The 24,490-nt window shown below is 41.2% G+C and overlaps 2 protein-coding genes across 8 annotated transcripts in view; both read left to right on the forward strand.

Moving 5' to 3' along the window:
- tpm1 (tropomyosin 1) overlaps window positions 1-5,254 on the forward strand; it is an 11,522-nt gene extending 6,268 nt beyond the window's left edge. For 2 of the 6 annotated variants that reach the window (XM_023346528.1, XM_023346511.1), the window contains exons 6-10: window positions 289-364; window positions 542-604; window positions 698-767; window positions 1,484-1,562; window positions 2,630-2,837. In XM_023346528.1, the coding sequence (XP_023202296.1) occupies window positions 289-364; window positions 542-604; window positions 698-767; window positions 1,484-1,562; window positions 2,630-2,633 (292 nt within the window). In that variant the 3' untranslated portion in view covers window positions 2,634-2,837. Of the gene's footprint in view, window positions 1-288; window positions 365-541; window positions 605-697; window positions 768-1,483; window positions 3,364-4,589 lie in introns of those variants that run through there. The other 4 variants (XM_023346547.1, XM_005798232.3, XM_023346539.1 and 1 more) reach the window with 2 other exon arrangements.
- A 1,935-nt stretch (window positions 5,255-7,189) lies between these two features.
- On the forward strand, window positions 7,190-23,811 carry lactb (lactamase beta). Of its 2 annotated transcripts, none has more exons than XM_014468494.2 (7): window positions 7,190-7,628; window positions 7,719-7,785; window positions 19,730-19,920; window positions 20,013-20,130; window positions 20,392-20,598; window positions 20,684-20,849; window positions 21,875-23,811. In XM_014468494.2, the coding sequence occupies exons 1-7, from the start codon at window positions 7,290-7,292 to the stop codon at window positions 22,398-22,400; spliced, it is 1,614 nt and encodes a 537-aa protein (XP_014323980.1). In that variant the 5' UTR covers window positions 7,190-7,289; the 3' UTR covers window positions 22,401-23,811. The 2 variants fall into 2 exon arrangements, with proteins under 2 accessions (XP_014323980.1, XP_023201726.1); XM_023345958.1 differs by having other exon boundaries at window positions 7,190-7,616.
- Window positions 23,812-24,490: the final 679 nt, after the last annotated feature.

Genomic DNA, 24,490 nt, shown 5'->3' on the forward strand with positions numbered 1-24,490 from the left:
AGCAAATTGCATGACACTTAAATGCAAAGTATGGATTTCATAATAACACTACTAAATTCACTATGCTGTTCTCACATTACTGCTCTGTTAAGGCATTTTTATGTTTTTTGGGGATTTCCTGTATTTCTTATTTGGTTCCTTTCTCCATCTGTCTCATTTCCCTTGGACCCATTCTGTGTCTACCTGTGCTTCCATCCATCCTTGTTCCCGCCCTTTTTTTATTTTCAAATCCTCTCCCTTATCCTTCGTTGCATCCTTGGCTTTGTATCCTTTTGTTTAAAACACCAGCAAATGCTCTGAACTTGAGGAAGAGTTGAAAACTGTGACCAACAACCTGAAGTCACTGGAGGCCCAGGCAGAGAAGGTAAGCGTGACTTTCTGGGCCTCTGCATGCTGTTGCACCTTTTCTGCTTCAAGACTGCGAACTGGGGAGTCAGAGGAGTCAAGTCTTTAAGTTTCAGTTAATACGTTTTTCTATGAATGTGGATAGTGGATTTAATCTCCTATATTTGACGCTTCTGTTTCTATTTCCGCTCAACAGTACTCACAGAAGGAAGACAAGTATGAGGAGGAGATCAAGGTCCTCACCGACAAGCTGAAGGAGGTAAAGTTTCACTAATTTGAACTGTGAGGTGACCAAACCAGGGGTGTTAAATCGCAGTTCAAGTGTTGGACTAGATGTGTCTCTACATTACAGGCCGAGACTCGTGCTGAGTTCGCTGAGAGATCAGTAGCCAAGCTTGAGAAGACCATTGATGACTTGGAAGGTGAGCTTTTTCGTCGCAATATATTTGTCAAGTATAAATTTTTATTTTTTAACCTCCTGTTGCCATTTAAATATGTGTCTATCTCCTTTTTATTCTGCTGTCCTCTTAACGACATTAAGTCTTTATTTCAGGCAGCATCATCTATTGTGGTAACACATCCTTTTGTGTTAAATCTGAAAGCAGGGTTAGATGTTACCTCATAGTTAAAAGGATACTTGGATGTTTTTAAAGGGAGGTTGTGTGAAGGTATCACCAGTGAGTTTTCACTTCCATGTAGCAGTAATATGTCTTTGCACAGTGACTTTACAGAATTTAATGTATATACATAAGGAAAAACATCCATTAAACGCAGGAGTACTTTCCATGCTTATAAACTGCCAGTGCATCCAAGTGGAAAAAAGCTTTTTCCTTTTTTTTTATTGCTAAAATCAGGTAAATTTGAGCATCTCTCCAACTGTTTGCTAATGTCCAGCCTTGTTCAATTCTCAAAAAATCTTGTCTGTCATAAGATAGGGGTTTGGATTCCAATTGAAGTGTGAAGGGACTCATTCAAGGGACTCATGTTTTGATTGTTTCCATTTTCTCCTCCTGTCTTCTTCTCTATACGTTCTATGGCTTGGATCTTCCACCTTTTGCCTCATTTTCATTTCCTCCCTCCACCTCTTTTGCTCTGCCTCCACTGCACACTCCCTTCACTCCTCGGCCCCACCCAATAGATGAGTTGTACTCCCAGAAACTGAAGTACAAAGCCATCAGCGAGGAGCTGGACCATGCCCTCAACGACATGACTTCCATGTAATTTATGCCTTTTGACACCTGCTTGTTTTACTGTCACGCTCCTCACCCATTTACCTCTTCGCCCAACTGCCTGTTCAACTTTGTCTCCATATTATGTTCATCCACTGGAATTGTTCTATCTGATTTAGCTCATCTTTATTTTTAAGTTTAAGTGATAAAACAGATATTTCCCAGCTTTATCTGCGTGTGATTTGAGTCAGTTTGCAACAATTCCGACTCAAAATGGTCTGCCTTTATAAATCTTTATAATCACACTCTTTAGGTTTAATGTAAACAAGATTGAAGTAACTCTATGCATGGACAGAAAAAAGCAAGAACCAGAAAAATACATTTAATCTTTTACATGTATTATCATTGTACTTTTTTCTGTTCTCATGCATTTTTTTCCAAAAAGCCTAATTCTTAATATATTTAGTTAATATCACAGAGTTTCCAGGCTGCTTACCGAAACTATACAGAGAAGGCATTTTAACGGCTCTGGTTGATGGTTCTGCTGTGTTTACTTTTTTTTTTACTTTTACTAATATGGTCTACTTCTGTCTAGAAGAAAGACTTCATGTATGTTCATGATTTTGTTCTGTCACTGTACCAGCCCAAGGTTAGTTGTGTCAGTGTTTAGCAACACTGTGGCTGAGCCCTCAGTTTTGCTAAGTCAATGGGGTCGTTTGTATTGGTTTTGAAGTGAGTTTGTGTGGAGTATGTACAAGTAGTTTCTTACCTTCCAAACCTTAAACCTGGAATGTTCGACTTCAAATGAAACACAATGATTAAATTGATAGCTAAGTTAAGATTAGTGTGACTCTGGCCTGCTACGTGTAAGATAGTCACTGCTTATAAATACTCTGCACAACTCCACTTCAAAAAAAAGTCACTAGCTCATTCTGATGAATGAAAAACATCATGTTTGTTTTGCTGTCCAGTTGTACAAATGCATTTTATTGTGCATTGTGTTTTATCTGTAGTGCGTCAGTGTGACTCCTCAGGTTCTGGTGTGTTGTGGTTTATTACTGTAGGGCCGAACACCAACCTCCTTGGGTTCACTGTGCTTCTCTTCTTCCACACAGATAAATTGTTTACATCTCATCAAAGATGCCTCCTTCTGCCCGAGCAGAACCTGTCTGCTCTCTCCAGACTGCTCTCCATTTTCCTTTCCCTCCCTGTCTTTGCTTTTCTTTCCTCATCATATTGTCAAGTCCGTTGCACCCCATCACTTGTACAGAACCCTAGAATCTTCCTGCGTTGTTAAAAATAAACATCCTTCCTTCTATGTAAGCTGTATCTCTTTACTCTGTCCCTTTTTTGTCTTTTTAGTCTGGCACTAGCAAATCCATCGTGCCTTAATGGTAGTCATCTTGTCTTATCTCATGAAACCTTATACCTCCTATTTTCCAAAAATGTAATTTAATACATTTTAATTAATGTCCATTTTTTTTCTTTAATTGTTGTTCTGTGAAGCAAAAGTATAAGAAATATCAAAATGGTGCTGTTGGCATTAAAGCGAAGGCAATTTCAGGTGCTTGACTGAAAACTGAGCCAAGTAGCAACTGATGCATGCATTCAGTGAAGTATAGACGGTGACGGATAGAAGTATCTGAGAGCTGGAGAGCTTCACTGCTGAGTCATTGTCAGGAAGATTGTAGAAAAGTGTAGTTTGGTCAAATAGAGAAGAACATGTAAGAGTTGTGGAGCCTCATTCGGTGATGGCAAAATTGAAGGAAGTTGCTATTGGTCAACTCGACAAATGGGCATTGTGTGTTACATAAGACTGTCTTTGAATTTGAATAAATACACAATGACAGATTCTGGGTCTGTTTCATTCAGTTCATAGCTTCAGACAGGTAACACTACAGCATTTCAGGAGTTAGGTGCAGATCAATTAAAGAACCTTGACTGGGACCTTGATCCAATACTTGGGATCCAACATCTCTACTTCACATGAAAAATAGCTAAATTTAGCTTCTGCAGTGTAAAATCTTGAAGAGGTGAGAAATGGTATTTGATATAATTTTTTATAGCTACATTTTTTTAGATACTTGTTGTGATCATTCTTAATGAAAAGAAAAACGGAAGATATAATCAAGAGAATATGAATTACACCTTATCTTCTCAATGACACTTACATGGGACATATTCTCACTTGTGGGTGTTAAATCTGCAAAATTAAACAGCAATATCTCATTAACAAAAACTGCCTAGTAACCTGTTAAATAGAGTATGAAAGAATAAGATATTTAGTAAATGTTTTTCTCAAAATTCATTTTGTTAAATAAATTCCAACTACATTTTTTAGTTTATATCTTGTAGCACCATCACAAGGGGTATGTGCTACATTCCTTTCTTACTGTCTGCATTCCAGTGTAAACCAATAGTTTCAAAACTAACAAAAGATTTTCATAAATCTGTTTCAATTTGTTACTGGGTGCTTGTACTCTAAAACTCTTTGAATTAATTTTCCTATTTCTTTATGTTTGTTGTGGTTTTAATTCATTCTGTCTGAGTCATCATTTGACTCAATGGTTATTTGAAAATATAATCTTCTAGACAAGGAGTCTCCAACTCAGGTCCTTGATTATCCTTTAGAGGTACTCCTGTCCAACACACCTGAATCAAATGGCTGAACTGACTCTTTAGCATGCAGTCAAGTTTAACAGCCCTTCTAATGATGTAGTTATTTTTATTTAGGTGTGCTAAAGCAAACAACTGCAGAACTTATAAACTCCAGAATTTGAGGACTGGAGTTTGTGACTCCTGTTCTAGATTTTAACACAATAATAAAAACATTTTAACTTTGTTGAGATTTTTGGATGCATTTATGTACTTGTAGCAGAGCTCTGTTGTAGGTTTGCATGGTAACTGGCATATCACAATTGTGCCTCTTGTTTGGTCAGTTCTGTGGTGCTGTGCAAGTTAATCAATAATCAACTGATCTAGATGAGTTCCAGCTTGATTATTAATGAAAGCTAACTCACTGAATCACTTGTCCTTGTTTGTGAGTTGAAAATGTCTTTTTTTATGTTCTAACAGAGAAACTGTCACAAGCTAAAGAAGAAAACCTGGATATGCACCAGATGCTGGACCAGACTCTAATTGAACTGAATAACTTGTGAACGCACATCTTTCACCCGTCCCCCTCCACACACCCACACTCACATGTAGTGGTTTGGCTTTTGTATTTGCACCTTGCTTATCAAAACCCCGTCTTCTTATTCCTCTCCAAAGCTGGTGAAGAAAATAGCCGGTTGCTATTTTTATTGCACAGTTCTGCCTTCAGCAGAACTCAATCCAGGAGCCGAGCTAAGGAGAGTTAAAGCATAGCCAGGTCCTTTTTTATCAATAAAACAAAACAGATTTTTACCTCTGCCTTTTTCAGTCAATGAAGTATGTTTTTTTTGTTTGTTTTTCTTTAGCTTTCTGACATTTCATCTGGTGATGTGGCATGCAAAATTTGTGGTGGATACTGTTTTCTACATCTGCAATAAAGCTAATCTGGATTTTCCAGCTTAAGCACAGACCAAAGGATGAAGTCCAAATGTTTTGCACTTAGTCAAACTTGATATTTTCCATATATACATAATTGTTTTGCTTGTTTTCACCCAAGTATAACTGTACACAGGCTTTGCCTATTTGTATGTATACTGGTGCTACTGTATTGTTGATTCCATTGTGCATTACAGTATTTGGAAATTTAATTTTCTTTAAAATCCATGGTTTAAATTCTTGTCACAATTTCAGTCATTTGGCTGTTTGTCATTTTAGTTTTATTTTAAAATTAGAAGTTTAAGTGTGCAGCATATCTGAAATGTATAAATTGATTATAAATAAAACCACGTTTTGAAAGTTTTCCAACAATGTGGTGCACGCTGCGTCTTCTTATCCATCACACAATAACATAACGGGGCTAATTGTGAGTTGAAAAGCAATCTTTGGCCAAATAAATACACTTTAATCCAATATTTTTACAGTCATAACAGAATTAGGTTTCAACCAATAATTTTAACTGGAAGTATATTTTTGGAGTGACCTAACTAGAGTCCAGGCTAAATTCTGATAGAGAATATGTGGGAGGAGCAAAAGATCAGGCTGATGGTAAGAAGCCTTTCCATTTCAAAACTAAAATACCAGTGGAAACATGCAAAAAAACTGGTCAGTAATTATAAAAAGGGTTTGCAAACTCGGTTAGACTTTTGAAAAGGTAAATAATTAAATGAAAAAACAAATATGAATAAAAGTTACTATTTTTCCATTGTCATGTTTTGGGAAATGCCTAAATCTGTAAACTAAAAGGCATTATTACCTGAACAACTACGGACTTAAATTTTTTGTTCTGTGTTTTTGAAAGTAGATAACTATTACAATTAACTAATCTTCATTTATAAGTGAGCGGAGCCGAATATTCTGAATGTTCAAGCAATTTTCATGTTTGAAAAAATAAAACTCCTGCTGGCTTTATTAACTTTTATTTCAAGAGATCTCCGGCGCTTCTGCAAAACCTTACGCTCGACTTTTGCCTGAGTTGGGATTTGATTATGTTGGCCTTGTTTGCTCAAACAGGAAGTATGTAAGTGGATCTGCACCATTTCTCATCCGGCGAAAAAAGATGTTGTGCCGGGTGGGCGTGGTTTTGTACACTATTTCAAACAGGGTTTCACAAACAATATGCCCGATATAAAGATAACAGAGTTATTTACGTGTCAAAAATGAAATATTATCCTAAGTAATTTGTAACTTCATGGAATCGGCTCTGTATTTGTGAGCATGTGATACCTAGTAATTTATAGTGCCACTAACACCACTTCACCGTTTCAAAATGTCACTTGTCATACTTCTGCAACGGTTTTACAATATGTATTCTATCAAAGATCTACACGTAGTACCACATAAAAAACAAGGCAAAAACAGCTGTTTAGAAATATGTGCAATCTGTTTTTAATTTCCAAAAAAGCTTTATAATCCAGTGTCTCACATCCATGTCCATGTTACCAACACCAAAACATCACACTAGTCAACTACTCAGCCTCCTTCATCAAATTGTGGAACTTAAAATTTATGCTCTGATGTATAAGGTATTGTTTTGATTCTGAATATATTTCAGGGTGGTCAACATGAAACTGTTGACCTATATGTCATCCGACACCGCCTTCAGGACCAAAAATAAATGACAGCCGATATTTTGTTTTTATGCTCATCAGTTCTGGGAACTGAATGAAAACCCGAGATGTGCAGAATCTGTTGGCTCTTTGCTATCTAGTCTGAAAACATCAATGTTTGCCACAGGTTAAAGGTCATTGAGCAACTCATTGCATGCTCTGAGTGTACATTGTCCCCTTGATTAAATCACAATTCACTCAAAGTTATCTAACATGTTAAAAGGTCAGTGTCGTATACTCACTCTGGCCACTTACTTTGCACATTTCCATTATGTTTGAACTTAATCTTTGCGTAAATGTGATCATTAAAAAACAAGTTTTCTTTTATGTTATGTCACATAATATTTAATTTCTTCATGCTTTTAAGTGATGCTTTTTGTGAGCAACGAAATGTGACAAAATTTAAAGAGTAGTTCTTAACACTTTGCTCTCCATTTAAGAGGAAAACTCCTCCCACACCGCGCAGTCACCCCTTCTTCCCATGTGATCCACCGGCTGGCTGTTAAGGAATAGTCCCAGTAAGTTAACGACAAATGCGAGCGGTTGCAAACATTTAAAGCGGAGCGTTTTCCCCATAATGTTTCGAATGTTTTTATATCGTCGTTTTTGTGCCAAGTGCTCCCCGCTACCAGCACCGGGGTCTTTCTTACTAACACCGCAGGCGAAATGTGTTTTTATTCGAACACAGGCTCGTTTTGTCGGGGGCAACGTCAATTCTAAACACCGATTAAAGTCCAGAACGTGGCTGTATGGTGCTGGTGTGGGCATTGTTTTAGCTGTAGGTCTGAAATACAGGTCTGACTCTGCAAACAGCTCATGTGATGATAAAGTTGAAATAGCACAAAAGACTCATCCGTACGCAGATGCCATAGAAGTGAGCAGAGACCTCGTAGAGCGGATAAAGGTAGGCAAAGAGGTAGGCCTCTGGAACTAACTTGGTAAGAGACACCTTATCTATATTAGTGTCTTTATTATTATTATTACTAATTATCTCTCCTATTATTAGACTGAGGTCGGAGCTCCTGGACTGATAGTTGGGGTTGCGGTGGATGGTGTTCAAGTGTGGTCTGAAGGTGGGTGATAAAACAGTCCAGCATGAAGTTACAACTCGAAGTAAAAATGTATCGGAACAAAATATCTGGCAACAATGTTGCAGTTTTATTTTGCATACTGGATGACAAAGTTCCTATGGTGACAATAGGAACCCTGTTGTCAAATGCACATCAAACATTTCCACATTTTGTCATGTTGCAAGTATAAACATTAGTGTATTTCTTTGGGGATTAATGTTGTATATCAACAGGGACCTGGTGGTGGCAGCATTATGCTGTGGAGAAGGTTTTCTTTTGCAGAGATGTAATCCTTGGAGGAGTGGAGGTTCACCTTCCAGCTGGACAATGACCTGCTGGAAGATGATGACCACAGTGTTTATTCATTGTGGTCTATTCTTTTAATAGAAGTTTTAAAGTTATTGTGGGTGTTTATATCTAAATGATATTTTCTCTAGTTTTCTGTGATAGGAAACAGGCAAATGATAGCTGCCTCTTCTAGATCTTCCACAAAATAAGAAAGTTATGGGTTTCACCACTGAGGAACCACTCTGTTCCTCAGTGATTACCTATTTTCTTTGGGGGTATTTTTTTTTAATTTTTGCCTTGTGGATCATTACAAAGATTAATTAATTGGTTATATCTAAACATGACGGTAGGTTTTTTTTGTTTGTTTGTTTGTTTTTTTAAAGAAAAATACAGTCCCAAATTGTCACCAGTTGAAGTCAGAAAACCATAAATGTTTGCTGTGGGGAAATTCATTGAAAACTCAGCAATGATGGCCTTATGTCACATGAATTTTAGATACTGTTAATAAAATCTTGGTTGCTGGATCAGATGCTTATTGCGCCTTGTAGCTTACTTGTAGAGAGTGTCAAGTTTTAATGCTGTGTTCCCACCAAATAATGAACAAAATTCAAAAAGGAGCAAGTTCATGGGACTTTGATTTACCTTGTTACGGAAAAATTACAGAGTAGTTCCAAGAGTAAATTAAAGCTGCAAGCAGCCTCGGGCGGCCCTCGCAGCAAGCGCCGCTCCGGCCTATTGGCCACCGCGGGGGTTCCGGCCACCGCAGAAGCTCTCGCGCGTTTTCCAGAGCCGCAGCCCGCTCCCCACCGCGGAAGCTCCGCCGCAGTTTCCAGCACCGCCGCCCGCCAGCCGCCGCAGAAGCTGTCGCGCGTTTTCCCCGCCCGTCCACCGGGCGACAGGCGTGAATGCGTTCGGCGGCGCTGCCCGACGACTGTCAAAAAATCTGGCGCAGATCGGTCGATGCGTCGAGGAGATACGGCCGATGTATTAACTTAGGGGGCGCAGTGGAGTCAAATTACATCTCAAACCCGTTGGGCTCTTTAGAGGTGAACAAAGGTCATACATATCCAGTTTGGCGCCAATCGGATGATCCATGTGTGAATTAGAGCCAAACGTATGTATATGGTGAGGGACTGATATTCGCCGTTTGGCCACGCCCACACGGTTCAGCCAGCAGCGAGCATTGACAGAGTTTATCATCCGAATCATCTTGATTAGGTCAAGAGAGCCATAAACAGAGCTTTCCAAGGAAAAAAATTGCACTTCCTGTTGTGAGGGGGCGGGGCTTAGATGACGTCATAATATGATGATGTAGGATCGACGGGCATACCACCAGGATTACTCAGGCAAAGTTTGATGCAGCTCGGTCAAAATATGTGGAATGTAGAGGCAAACGTATACGAACGGCGTGGCCGCCATTGAAAACTCTTGGCACTTTAAAGCAAGCGAGACCAACTTCCTATCTGTCATCCAACACAGAATCACCTTGATTAGGTCAAGAGAGCCATAAACAGAGCTATCCAAGGAAAAAAAAACGGCACTTCCTGTTCCGAGGGGGCGGGGCTTAGATGACGTCATAATATGATGACGTAGGATCGACGGCAATCCCACCAGGATCACTCAGGCCAAGTTTGATGCAGCTCGGTCAAAATATGTGGAATGTAGAGGCAAACGTATACGAACGGCGTTGCCGCCATTGAAAACTCTTGGCACTTTAAAGCAAGCGAGATCAACTTCCTATCTGTCATCCAACACAGAATCAACTTGATTAGGTCAAGAGAGCCATAAACAGAGCTTTCCAAGGAAAAAAACGGCACTTCCGGTTCCGAGGGGCGGGGCTTAGATGACGTCATAATGTGATGACGTAGGATTGACGGGCAAGCCTCCAGGATCACTCAGGCCAAGTTTGATGCAGCTCGGTCAAAATATGTGGAATGTAGAGGCAAACGTATACGAACGGCGTTGCCGCCATTGGCACTTTAAAGCAAGCGAGATCAACTTCCTATCTGTCATCCAACACAGAATCACCTTGATTAGGTCAAGAGAGCCATAGATGAAAGTTTCCAAGGAAAAAAATAGCACTTCCTGTTCTGAGGGGGCGGGGCTTAGATGACGTCATAATCTGATGACATAGAATTTTCATGCATCACACCAGCATCACTCAAGCCAAGTTTGGTGCAGCTCGGTCGAAACATGTGGAATCTAGAAGCAAACGTATGGCATCGGCGTTACAGGTCACTTCGCCACGCCGCCACGCCCAGCTGCTAGCTCAAAGCCGGTCAGGGCTTGAATCCTCAACACACCAACATGTCTTCTGTGTCTGGACACAGTTTCATGTTGATTAGGTCAAAGGGCTAAGAGAGCGACCGTTCACAGTAAAACATGACACTTCCTGTTCTCAGGGGGCGTGGCCTAAGTGATGTCATCATTTGACCATATGGTATTGTAGGCCACCCGATGACGATCAATCACTGAAAGTTTGGTCCCTCTATGTGTTTTTGTATAGGAAATATAAGAGTTTCGTGTTTCATGGCGAGTAGGTGAACTTTGACCCCTGCTAACCCCCCTTCAACATCCTCCAAAACTCACCAATTTGATAACTTTAAATCAAACATGCCTTATGATCAGACTGACCGAGTTTGAAGCCGATCAATCGAAATCCCTAGCAGGAGTTCGATCAAATACGAAGGCTGTAAACGTCAAAATCGAGGTAAAAAATGGACGTTCAATACAAAATGGCCGACTTCCTGTGATAGTTGGCTTATAACATTAAATGTAAGTTCTGAGTCTTTTGGTGAGCTCTATAAGTGTACCAAATTTCATGTCTCTACGATGAAGTACGTTCATACCATTGTGTCAACAGAAAATTGCTAGTTGCCGCCGTTGAGCAATTTTTTTTGCGATTTTTGCGACAACCTTAAAATTCAAAATTTTTAAATTTTCTAGTCGCCACCGCCAAGTTTGGTGAGTTTTTGAATATGATAAAGCCCCCAAAAAGGCGCCTCTTTGGGGGGGCAGAATCGTAATAATAATTAAAGCTGCAAGCAGCCTCGGGCGGCCCTCGCAGCAAGCGCCGCTCCGGCCTATTGGCCACCGCGGGGGTTCCAGCCACCGCAGAAGGTCTCGCACAATTTCCAGAGCCGCAGCCAACTCCCCACCGCAGAAGCTCCGCCGCAGTTTTCAGCACCGCCGCCCGCCAGCCACCGCAGAAGCTGTCGCGCATTTTCCCCGCCCGTCCACCAGGCGACACGCGTGAATGCGTTCGGCAGCGCTCCCCGACGACTGTCAAAAAATCTGGCGCAGATCGGTCGATGCGTCGAGGAGATACAGCCCATGTATTAACTTAGGGGGCGCAGTGGAGCCAAATTACATTTCAAACCCGTCGGGCTCTTTAGAGGTGAACAAAGGTCATACATATCCAGTTTGGCGCCAATCGGATGATCTATGCCTGAATAAGAGCCAAACGTATGTATATGGCGAGGGACTGATATTCGCCATTTAGCCACGCCCACACGGTTCAGCCAGCAGCGAGCATTGACAGAGTTTATCATCCGAATCATCTTGATTAGGTCAAGAGAGCCATAAACAGAGCTTTCCAAGTAAAAAAATAGCACTTCCTGTTCCGAGGGGGCGGGGCCTAAGTGATGTCATCATTTGACCATTGGATATTATTGGACACTCGATTATGATCAATCACTGAACGTTTGGTGTCTCTGTGAGTTTTTGTGTTAGAATTACTAATTATTTAATTTTTTCCTCCATTACAACATTGAACTTTCATTCCGTAGGGCAATGCTGCCCTCTGGTGTCGAATTACTGAAATAATGAAACTATTTCAGTGGGCAGCAGAGGGCAGCATTGCCCTACAAACAACGAACATGGACTGTTTATTATGTAATTACACAGAAGATCTCTCTAATTCATTCTGAGGGGGCGGGGCTTAGATGACGTCATAATATGATGACATAGCATTGTCAGGCATCAGACCAGGATGAGTCAGGCCAAGTTTGGTGCAGCTCGGTCGAAACATGTGGAATCTAGAAGCAAACGTATGGCATCGGCGTTACAGGTCACTTCGCCACGCCGCCACACCCAGCTGCTTCATCGCAGCCGGTCAGGGCTTGGATCCACAACACACCAACATGTCTTCTGTCTCTGGACACAGTTTCATGTTGATTAGGTCAAAGGGCTAAGATAGCGACCGTTCACAGTAAAACATGACACTTCCTGTTCTCAGGGGGCGTGGCCTAAGCGATGTCATAATTTCACCACAGGGTATTTTAGGACACCTATTGATGATCAATAACTAAAAGTTTGGTGTCTCTGTGAGTTTCTGTGCAGGATATATAAGAGTTTCGTGTTTCATGGCGAGTAGGTGAACTTTGACCCCTGGTAACCCCCCTTCAGCAATCTCATACAGTCACCAATTTGATAACTTTAAATCAGACATGCCTTATGATCAGACTGACCGAGTTTGAAGCCGATCAATCGAAATCCCTAGGAGGAGTTCGATCAAATGCAAAGGCTGTAAACGTCAAAATCGAGGTCAAATGAACTTCAATCTAAAATGGCCGACTTCCTGTTGGGTTTAGAGCATGGCTCTAAGAGACTTTTTTGTACGTCCTGACAAGATACACATGTGTACCAAGTTTCGTAATTCTAGGTTTAAGCATGGCTTGGGGCTGTTCATTTAAAATACTCTAGGGGTCGCTATAGAAAAATTAGGCCACGCCCACCAAATATCGCTATGGATTCCTGTTGGCGGGTCGATAAGGATCCATCCTAGTGAGTTTGGAGCAGCTCACCCCGAAACTGTGGAATTCAGAGCCAAACGAAATTCGATGGCGTTCGCAACGCCGCCACGCCCACCTGCTTCATCGCAGCCGGTCGGGGTTGGAATCCACAACACACCAACATGTCTTCTGTCTCTGGACACAGTTTCATGTTGATTAGGTCAAAGGGCTAAGATAGCGACCGTTCACAGTAAAACATTACACTTCCTGCTCTCAGGGGGCGTGGCCTACGTAAAAAAAAAATTTCACTGCAGGGTATTATAGGACACCCGATGACGATCAATCACTGAAAGTTTGGTCCCTCTATGTGTTTTTGTATAGGAAATATAAGAGGTTTTTGTTTCATGGCGTGTAGGTGAACTTTGACCCCTGGTAACCCCCCTTCAACATGCTCCAAAACTCACCAATTTGATAACTTTAAATCAGACATGCCTTATGATCAGACTGACCGAGTTTGAAGCCGATCAATCGAAATCCCTAGGAGGAGTTCGATCAAATACGAAGGCTGTAAACGGCCAAATCAGGGTCCGAAATGGACCTTCAATCCAACATGGCCGACTTCCTGTGATAGTTGCACTATGACATTACTTGTAAATTCTGAGCGTCTTAGTGAGCTCTACAACTGTACCGAATTTCAAGTCTCTACGATGAAGTAAGTGAATAGCAATGGGTCTTTTGAAAATTGCTAGTTGCTGCCGTTGAGCAATTTTTTTTGCGATTTTTGCGGCGACCTTAAAATTCAAAATTTTTAAACCGCCTAGTCGCTTCCGCCAAGTTTGGTGAGTTTTTGAATATGATAAAGCCCCCAAAAAGGCTCCTCTTTGGGGGGGCAGAATAATAATAATAATAATAAACAGTACAGATACAATAGGCCTTCGCAGCGCTTTGCTGCTCGGGCCTAATTAAAGCTGCAAGCAGCCTCGGGCGGCCCTCGCAGCAAGCGCCGCTCCGGCCTATTGGCCACCGCGGGGGTTCCGGCCACCGCAGAAGCTCTCGCTCGGTTTCCAGAGCCGCAGCCCGCTCCCCACCGCAGAAGCTCCGCCGCAGTTTCTAGCACCGCCGCCCGCTAGCCGCCGCAGTAGCTGTCGCGCATTTTCTCCGCCCGTCCACCGGGCGACACGCGTGAATGCGTTCGGCGGCGCTCCCCGACGACTGTCAAAAAATCTGGTGCAGATCGGTCCATGCGTCGAGGAGATACGGCCGATGTATTACCTTAGGGGGCGCAGTGGAGTCAAATTACATCTCAAACCCGTCGGGCTCTTTAGAGGTGAACAAAGATCATACATATCCAGTTTGGTGCCAATCGGATGATCCATGCGTGAATTAGAGCCAAACGTATGCATATGGCGAGGGACTGATATTCGCCATTTGGCCACGCCCACACGGTTCAGCCAGCAGCGAGCATTGACAGAGTTTATCATCCGAATCACCTTGATTAGGTCAAGAGAGCCATAAACGGAGCTTTCCAAGGAAAAAAACGGCACTTCCGGTTCTGAGGGGGCGGGGCTTAGATGACGTCATAATATGATGACATAGGGTCGTCAGGGTCCCGCCAGGGTCACTCGTGCAAAGTTTGGTGCAGAAGCTATCGACCGTTCACAGTAGAATTACAAATTTTTAATTTTTTCCTACATTACAAAATTGAACTCTGTCTTTCCGTAGGGCAATGCTGCCCTCTGGTGTCGAATTACTGAAATAATGAAACTATTTCAGTAATTTCAGTAATTCGACACCAGAGGGCAGCATTGCACTACGGAATGATAAAGGATCCCCTTTGTAATTACATATTACACAGTCGATCACAGGGGAACTTTGAGCCCTGCTAACCCCGCTTCAACATGCTCCAAAACTCACCATATTGATAACTTTAAATCAGACATGCCTTATGATCAGACTGACCGAGTTTGAAGCCGATCAATCGAAATCCCTAGCAGGAATTCGATCAAATACGAAGGCTCTAAATGTCAAAATCGAGGTCAAATGAACTTCAATCTAAAATGGCCGACTTCCTGTTGGGTTTAGAGCATGGCTCCAAGAGACTTTTTTGTACGTCCTGACAAGATACACATGTGTACCAAGTTTCGTAATTCTAGGATAAAGCATGGCTTGGGGCTGATTTTTTAAAATATTCCAGGGGGAGATGTAGAGAAATTAGGCCACGCCCACCAAATTTCGCTATGGATTCCTGTTCGGGGATGGATAAGGATCCATCCTAGTGAGTTTGGAGCAGCTCACCCCGAAACTGTGGAATTCAGAGCCAAACGAAATTCGATGGCGTTCGCAACGCCGCCACGCCCACCTGCTTCATCGCAGCCGGTCGGGGTTGGAATCCACAACACACCAACATGTCTTCTGTCTCTGGACACAGTTTCATGTTGATTAGGTCAAAGGGCTAAGATAACGACCGTTCACAGTAAAACATGACACTTCCTGTTCTCAGGGGGCGTGGCCTACGTAAAAAAATAATTTCACCACAGGGTATTTTAGGTAACCCCATAACGATCAATCCCAGAAAGTTTGGTCCCTCTATGTGTTTTTTAATAGGAAATATAAGAGTTTCGTGTTTCATGGCGAGTAGGTGAACTTTGACCCCTGGTAACCCCCCTTCAGCAAGCTCATACAGTCACCAATTTGATAACTTTAAATCAGACATGCCTTATGATCAGACTGACCGAGTTTGAAGCCGATCAATCGAAATCCCTAGGAGGAGTTCGATCAAATGCAAAGGCTGTAAACGTCAAACTCGAGGTCCAGAATGGACCTTCAATACAAAATGGCCGACTTCCTGTTGGGTTTAGAGCATGGCTCTAAGAGACTTTTTTGTACGTCCCGACAAGATACACATGTGTACCAAGTTTCGTAATTCTAGGTTTAAGCATGGCTTGGGGCTGTTCATTTAAAATACTCTAGGGGTCGCTATAGAAAAATTAGGCCACGCCCACCAAATATCGCTATGGATTCCTGTTCGGGGATGGATAAGGATCCATCCTAGTGAGTTTGGAGCAGCTCACCCCGAAACTGTTGAATTCAGAGCCAAACGAAATTCGATGGCGTTCGCAACGCCGCCACGCCCACCTGCTTCATCGCAGCCGGTCGGGGTTGGAATCCACAACACACCAACATGTCTTCTGTCTCTGGACACAGTTTCATGTTGATTAGGTCAAAGGGCTAAGATAGCGACCGTTCACAGTAAAACATTACACTTCCTGCTCTCAGGGGGCGTGGCCTACGTAAAAAAAAAATTTCACTGCAGGGTATTTTAGGACACCCGATGACGATCAATCACTGAAAGTTTGGTCCCTCTATGTGTTTTTGTATAGGAAATATAAGAGGTTTTTGTTTCATGGCGTGTAGGTGAACTTTGACCCCTGGTAACCCCCCTTCAACATGCTCCAAAACTCACCAATTTGATAACTTTAAATCAGACATGCCTTATGATCAGACTGACCGAGTTTGAAGCCGATCAATCGAAATCCCTAGGAGGAGTTCGATCAAATACGAAGGCTGTAAACGTCAAAATCGAGGAAAAAAATGGACGTTCAATACAAAATGGCCGACTTTCTGTGATAGTTGCACTATGACATTACTTGTAAATTCTGAGCGTCTTAGTGAGCTCTACAACTGTACCGAATTTCAAGTCTCTACGATGAAGTAAGTGAATAGCAATGGGTCTGTTGAAAATTGCTAGTTGCTGCCGTTGAGCAATTTTTTTTGCGATTTTTGCGGCGACCTTAAAATTCAAAATTTTTAAACCGCCTAGTCGCTTCCGCCAAGTTTGGTGAGTTTTTGAATATGATAAAGCCCCCAAAAAGGCTCCTCTTTGGGGGGGCAGAATAATAATAATAATAATTAAAGCTGCAAGCAGCCTCGGGCGGCCCTCGCAGCAAGCGCCGCTCCGGCCTATTGGCCACCGCGGGGGTTCCGGCCACCGCAGAAGCTCTCGCTCGGTTTCCAGAGCCGCAGCCCGCTCCCCACCGCAGAAGCTCCGCCGCAGTTTCTAGCACCGCCGCCCACTAGCCGCCGCAGTAGCTGTCGCGCATTTTCTCCGCCCGTCCACCGGGCGACATGCGTGAATGCGTTCGGCGGCGCTCCCCGACGACTGTCAAAAAATCTGGTGCAGATCGGTCCATGCGTCGAGGAGATACGGCCGATGTATTACCTTAGGGGGCGCAGTGGAGTCAAATTACATCTCAAACCCGTCGGGCTCTTTAGAGGTGAACAAAGATCATACATATCCAGTTTGGTGCCAATCGGATGATCCATGCGTGAATTAGAGCCAAACGTATGCATATGGCGAGGGACTGATATTCGCCATTTGGCCACGCCCACACGGTTCAGCCAGCAGCGAGCATTGACAGAGTTTATCATCCGAATCACCTTGATTAGGTCAAGAGAGCCATAAACGGAGCTTTCCAAGGAAAAAAACGGCACTTCCGGTTCTGAGGGGGCGGGGCTTAGATGACGTCATAATATGATGACATAGGGTCGTCAGGGTCCCGCCAGGGTCACTCGTGCAAAGTTTGGTGCAGAAGCTATCGACCGTTCACAGTAGAATTACAAATTTTTAATTTTTTCCTACATTACAAAATTGAACTCTGTCTTTCCGTAGGGCAATGCTGCCCTCTGGTGTCGAATTACTGAAATAATGAAACTATTTCAGTAATTTCAGTAATTCGACACCAGAGGGCAGCATTGCACTACGGAATGATAAAGGATCCCCTTTGTAATTACATATTACACAGTCGATCACAGGGGAACTTTGAGCCCTGCTAACCCCGCTTCAACATGCTCCAAAACTCACCATATTGATAACTTTAAATCAGACATGCCTTATGATCAGACTGACCGAGTTTGAAGCCGATCAATCGAAATCCCTAGCAGGAATTCGATCAAATACGAAGGCTCTAAATGTCAAAATCGAGGTCAAATGAACTTCAATCTAAAATGGCCGACTTCCTGTTGGGTTTAGAGCATGGCTCCAAGAGACTTTTTTGTACGTCCTGACAAGATACACATGTGTACCAAGTTTCGTAATTCTAGGATAAAGCATGGCTTGGGGCTGATTTTTTAAAATATTCCAGGGGGAGATGTAGAGAAATTAGGCCACGCCCACCAAATTTCGCTATGGATTCCTGTTCGGGGATGGATAAGGATCCATCCTAGTGAGTTTGGAGCAGCTCACCCCGAAACTGTGGAATTCAGAGCCAAACGAAATTCGATGGCGTTCGCAACGCCGCCACGCCCACCTGCTTCATCGCAGCCGGTCGGGGTTGGAATCCACAACACACCAACATGTCTTCTGTCTCTGGACACAGTTTCATGTTGATTAGGTCAAAGGGCTAAGATAGCGACCGTTCACAGTAAAACATTACACTTCCTGCTCTCAGGGGGCGTGGCCTACGTAAAAAAAAAATTTCACTGCAGGGTATTTTAGGACACCCGATGACGATCAATCACTGAAAGTTTGGTCCCTCTATGTGTTTTTGTATAGGAAATATAAGAGGTTTTTGTTTCATGGCGTGTAGGTGAACTTTGACCCCTGGTAACCCCCCTTCAACATGCTCCAAAACTCACCAATTTGATAACTTTAAATCAGACATGCCTTATGATCAGACTGACCGAGTTTGAAGCCGATCAATCGAAATCCCTAGGAGGAGTTCGATCAAATACGAAGGCTGTAAACGTCAAAATCGAGGAAAAAAATGGACGTTCAATACAAAATGGCCGACTTTCTGTGATAGTTGCACTATGACATTACTTGTAAATTCTGAGCGTCTTAGTGAGCTCTACAACTGTACCGAATTTCAAGTCTCTACGATGAAGTAAGTGAATAGCAATGGGTCTGTTGAAAATTGCTAGTTGCTGCCGTTGAGCAATTTTTTTTGCGATTTTTGCGGCGACCTTAAAATTCAAAATTTTTAAACCGCCTAGTCGCTTCCGCCAAGTTTGGTGAGTTTTTGAATATGATAAAGCCCCCAAAAAGGCTCCTCTTTGGGGGGGCAGAATAATAATAATAATAATAAACAGTACAGATACAATAGGCCTTCGCAGCGCTTTGCTGCTCGGGCCTAAATATGCTTTTCTATTTTTTTTTTTTTAACATTTCCAGCATATTTAAAAAAGTAACACTGAGAAAAATTTTAATTATGAAGTCAAGATTTCTATGCTTGCACAATATATTGTGCAAGTGGTATTTTTTTATGTTGTTTAAATATCAGGAAGTAGTCTGTCTTATCTGTACCTTCATTAGTTTCAACACACTGCTGCAAGAAAAGAGCTATTTCACTGCACCAGTTCCTAATAACTATAAGGCATAACATTGCTGCTGAACACTTGAATATGTATATTGTCTGACAAGAATTAACAAAGATGAATGCATGGAAAAATTGTATTAGAATCTGCTTCAGCAAAGTAAATGGTGTACACAGTAATGCAAAAAGGCCATTATTTTCCCAAAGAAATTTGTTTGTCAGTTAAATTGTACAGAGTATTTGTCTGACTAAAGGAGGAAATGCATAGAACATAATCCCATGGTCTCTTTTATGGCACACGAAGCTTGGATTTGAGGACAACTGCATATGTGTTGATATAAACTCTGATGGTGGTTCTTCTTAATGAAGCTGAACAAAGGTTGGCTAACATAAAAGCATGTCTCAGTTGGGAGAAAGGTTGAAGTTGGCTTGCATGCAGAAAGCAAATGAAAATGATGTCGCAAAACCAAAATCAAGGTTGTTTTGAATAAGCCTGATGCTGCAGGTCTTGCACAATCATTAATCTTGCCTGCAAACGGCTTTGTTGCACAGTAAGCACATCTATGAAATGCTTTTACACACCCTGCAATCCCTGAAGCTGTTGATCTGATCCAGGCATTGGCTATGCTGATTTGGAGAATCGTGTCCCATGCACTCCTGATACGGTGATGCGGATCGCCAGCATCAGTAAGTCCTTCACAACTGCAGCTGCCGCACGACTGTGCGAAGAAGGGAAACTTGATCTTGATGCCCCCGTCCAGAAATATGTGCCAGAGTTTCCTCAGAAACAGTTTGATGGAAAAGATGTAAGTTATTTATGGATATAGGAAAATGACTTATTCTAATACTTGCAATTAGCCATGGTAAATCAGATTTTGCTTTTTTTTTTTTTTTTCAGGTTACAATAACTTCTCGTATGATACTGTCACACCTAAGTGGCATAAGGCACTATGAGAAGGATGCAAACAAAGTTAAGGAGGACAAAGAGAAAGCCAAGCAACTTCTTAAGCATCCAGGTACCATACTACTTTTATCTATAAAGCACTTTAAAATAACCACATATCTACAGACAAGTTAAAATAGACAAAAGAAGATAGTTAAAACAGAGTCAACCTCTCAGGATGTGCTAAGGGTTTCACTAGTTAAATGTGTTGAAAGAACATTCTTTAACTCAATGAGAAGAGACCTGCCGGTTGGGTAAGGGCAGACTATTCCACAATTTTGGGGGCAGATATTGCAAAAGCCTGGTCTCCTCTTACGTTTCTGCTTTGTTTCAGGCACAAGTAAACAGAGAGACGATGAGAAGAGCTTACCTGAAAACAGAAACAAACCCGGAGGAGATCAAACATCTAAAGGTAAAGAATCCACTCAGGCTCAGCGGAAAAAGGAGTTTGAGCACGAAGAATACTACATAAAAGACAATTATGAAAGCGTTATTAAGTCCGTGGACCTTTTTAAGGATGACCCACTCATTTTCAAACCTGGTAAGCAAATTTTTATACAAAACAAATCCTGTACGATAAATTTTCAGTGTTAATCAGTCCGAATAATGTTTTGACTGGATTGTAGGAACCACTTTCCTCTACTCCACTCACGCTTTCACACTGCTGAGCGCAGTTTTGGAGCGGGCTGCGAACCAGCGCTTCCTGGATATCATGAAGAACATGTTTCGGGAGCTGGGAATGCACAATACAGTTCCAGATGAGAATGACCCCATTATATATCATCGCTCCAGGCAATCTATATTTTTTTTAATATTTTGTTTCTGTCCTCTACATCACCTTGCAAAAGTATCCACACCTCTTTAACCTTTTTTAATATTTTGTCATGTCACAACTGCATACATCAGTGTATTTCATTGGGATTTTACACAAAGTAATCAATTACTGGGGAGTGAAATACAAATTATTTGGTTGAAATTGTTTACATATATGTGGCATGCATTAGTATTCGGCCCTGTTTATTCTTTATAACCCTAAATAGGATCCAACCAGCCTTTAGAACTTACATTATACTCCATAAACATAAATGTAGTCTATCTGCATGTAACTTAATTTCAGGATATTCTCAGAATATGTAATTGAACAATATCGCAAGCTTTCATCATCTCACAGATTGCTGCCAATATAAAAATATAGAATGGCACAACTCCAAACATACCAAGACATGGCTGCCCACATATACTGGCAAGAACATCACTGGCAGATATTTCTGTCTCCCTTCAGTTGTAGATGTGAAGTTGTAGATCTGTAGGACAATGGTTGTCACTTCTTGTGACAAGCATGAGACATACATGTCCATCTCTTCACTAGTTTGATGCCACATTGAGTGTTTGGGTTTAAACCCAATTGAGAATTAGTGCCAATATTTGATGTCCAGTTGTGCTCCTCAACCAATCTGACTGAACTTGAGCTCCAAAAAAGCTAGGAGTGTCTTTCAGTCTCTAGATGTGCAAAGCTGGCAAACCCTCAAAAAACTTTCATTTGCAATTGAGCCAAAATGTATTTCCATAAAGCATTGAGTTAGGGGTAAAAAAAATTAGCTTCTCACACACTTTAGGTTTTTATTTATAAAACAGTATTCAAAGCATTGGATTTTCCTTTACTTCAGTCATGCACTAATAAAATTTGATAAAGCTTGGGGTTATATATAAAAGTGCAAAACATTACATGAATCCATGTGTCATTTGAGTTTAATTTATTTATTTTTGGTTAATGCATTAAAATCCAAAATTCCTCTTGCTTATTGGTTCCTCCACAGATTTTATCACCTCAACAAGCGAGGGCGAGTTGTAAACTGCCCGTACGTGGACATCTCCTACAAATGGGCCGGAGGCGGCTTCCTCTCCACAGTGGGAGACCTGCTGTTGTTCGGCAATGCTCTGCTCTATAGCTACCAGGTGGCCCACCTGAAGGACACGGAGGGGTTGCTCCCTGGTTTTCTGAAACCCAAATCAGCCAAAGAGCTGTGGACACCAGTTGATAAGACAGAAGCCTCCTGGGATAACGATGGACTATACGGTCAAGGCTGGCTGGTGGTGGAGAAGCTGCAGAAGTATGGTCAGTGCAGGAAACGCAGGCATTACGTGTCCCACACAGGAGGAGCTGTGGGGGCCAGCAGCGTTCTTCTGGTGTTACCCAGTGATGAGATGGACCAACGCCCGGGACGGACTCTCTACCTCCCACAAGGAGTTGTGGTCACCATTATCACAAACATGCAGTCTGTGGGACTGAATAGCACCGCACTAAAAATTGCTCATCAGTTTGACAAAGCCAGAAATGTGTAAGAGCATCTCAATGAAAATTCACTGAAAACTGTGCAGCTACCCTTTTGTGTTGTCTTTTTTGTGCAGCTATTAAATCCAGCTGAAAACTGTTGATCCATACCTCATCTCATTGCAAAATATGTTTTACAATTCGCAAAACAAAAACTCAAAAAATTTGAATGGCTTTTAATATTGTTTTCTTTAAGCAGACTTCAGTGAAAGTTTTCCAGGCTACACTACAGTGAGATTCTAAAGGGTTTCTGTAGTTTTTGTCATCCTTTTATGGGTTTTTGTTTTCACAAGATGATCCCAGAGTGCTAACGTCATGTTAATGTCTGGGTTGAAAGAAGCCAAACTGACATTGGCATTTCTTTTGTTTGTTTTGTTTTGTTTTTTTTTTAATTTAGGTACGCAGATTACATTGGCAGCATGTTTGAAATTATTGTCATTCTGAAAAATGAAGCCAGTTTACTTTCAGTCCAGTTCTTGTGTAATTTAGAATTCCTCTGTCTCTTTCTTCCTTGCTTCCTTTCTTAAGAAAGGCTTCACACCCACTGAAAGCAATGAAGCAGTTCCTGATGGGAGTTTCCGTAAGAGGATGACGTCGGTAGATGGAATTACGCAAAAGTCAAACACGTCTCTCAGGTCCTCTTTAAGATCAGTGAAGGATTTTTTTTTTCCTGTTGTAGTATCACAGCTGTCAGATATTGTCCATTCATGCAGTTTTTTTATACATCTCACATTTTTACCATTTTATTTTCAAAGGTTTCTTTTAAACTGTACTTGAAATGTCAATACATATGTGCATAATGCTCATAGTTTTGACTTTAAGGATATTTCATAAATTCATTTGTTTCTTTCCCTCTGCAAGGAACTGACAGTGATTTTTTTTTAATTTACAACTTGTTCAATTTTTAAATTTTTTCCTTTGTGGTCTTGTTTTTTTTTTTTTTTTTTTTTGCATATTAATAGTAAAAAGTGTTTGCATTCAACACTGATTACACAAGGAAGTGGAGGTTTGTAATAGAAGTAAAAAATAAAGAAGCAGAAATTAGTCACAGAATTTAATTCCTCAGTGATTAAGCTGCTATTACCTTACTTGGCTTTACAGATGTACGGACATTTCAGATTTTGTGGAATGCACACAAACATGTTAGTTTTGCTCCTGTTTGTTCTTTGTAGGAAATATGTTCTACCACTAGGTGGAAGCACTATACTGAGAAATGGTAAAGCCCCGGATCCACAGTTATTTTTTAATTCCACCAATACTTTTGTTTCTGGTAAGTGAGACATGCATCTCTTAAACATAAAACATTGCACAAAGGGTATCAGATAAAAAAAAGAAGCTTTTATTTACATATTAACAAAAAAAGTAAAATATTTATGCTCTTCTTGACCCTTAATAAAAATCTTTGACATTACAGTAAACAAACACTTGTAATGGTAAACATTTTTTTACTGTTTTCACTTGTCTGTTCAGACATTGATATTTTTGCACTAACCTTTAGGTCTTTTAGGTTAGAAGGCCTCTTTATTATCACCCTAATCTTTAGCTCCCTCCTAAGATGCTTTTAATGGAATTATGTAGGTACTGGTTGCACCACTTCACAATTCAACTAGAAAAAAACATTTTGACCTAGTTAAAATAATATGTTTTAGCTAAATATACCAGGAGCATGAATAATGATTATATTTTTGCACAAATAAGTGCTTAACATTTTCTGATGTTTTAAGAAATACAGTATTTAAAGTCTATGCATTGGCACATATTTCAGCTTTTTAGTTCAAACCAATTCAACATCTCTTGATAGGATAGTGATGAAGGACTTAGAGGTTAAAACAATTGGCCTCAGTGACGAGTATAACCTGGTTTCATTCATTATTTAACAGATAACTGTTGAACCATGGAAGACATTTTAAAGAGTAACTTATCTGTCAGCAATCTATTATATATATACATATATACATATTTTATTATTATTTCTTTTTTTTTCAATTGAGTACACTGAATCTTCCACCCAGGAGTCCAGCAAGCTGTCCAACAAACACCTCTACAGTTTTAAAATTCCTCATTCTAGATTTAGGGGAACCAATGAAGGTATAGACCAGAG

The sequence above is a fragment of the Xiphophorus maculatus genome, chromosome 2, assembly GCF_002775205.1.
Source record: "Xiphophorus maculatus strain JP 163 A chromosome 2, X_maculatus-5.0-male, whole genome shotgun sequence".
Taxonomy (NCBI): domain Eukaryota; kingdom Metazoa; phylum Chordata; class Actinopteri; order Cyprinodontiformes; family Poeciliidae; genus Xiphophorus; species Xiphophorus maculatus.

Excerpts from the sequence above, each read along its gene's own strand:
- lactb (XM_014468494.2), top strand. The coding sequence starts at position 7,290 with ATGTTTCGAATGTTTTTATATCGTCGTTTTTGTGCCAAGTGCTCCCCG. Across the intron at positions 20,599-20,683 it reads CCCACTCATTTTCAAACCTG|GAACCACTTTCCTCTACTCC; the intron begins GTAAGCAAATTT and ends ACTGGATTGTAG. Across the intron at positions 20,850-21,874 it reads ATTATATATCATCGCTCCAG|ATTTTATCACCTCAACAAGC; the intron begins GCAATCTATATT and ends GTTCCTCCACAG.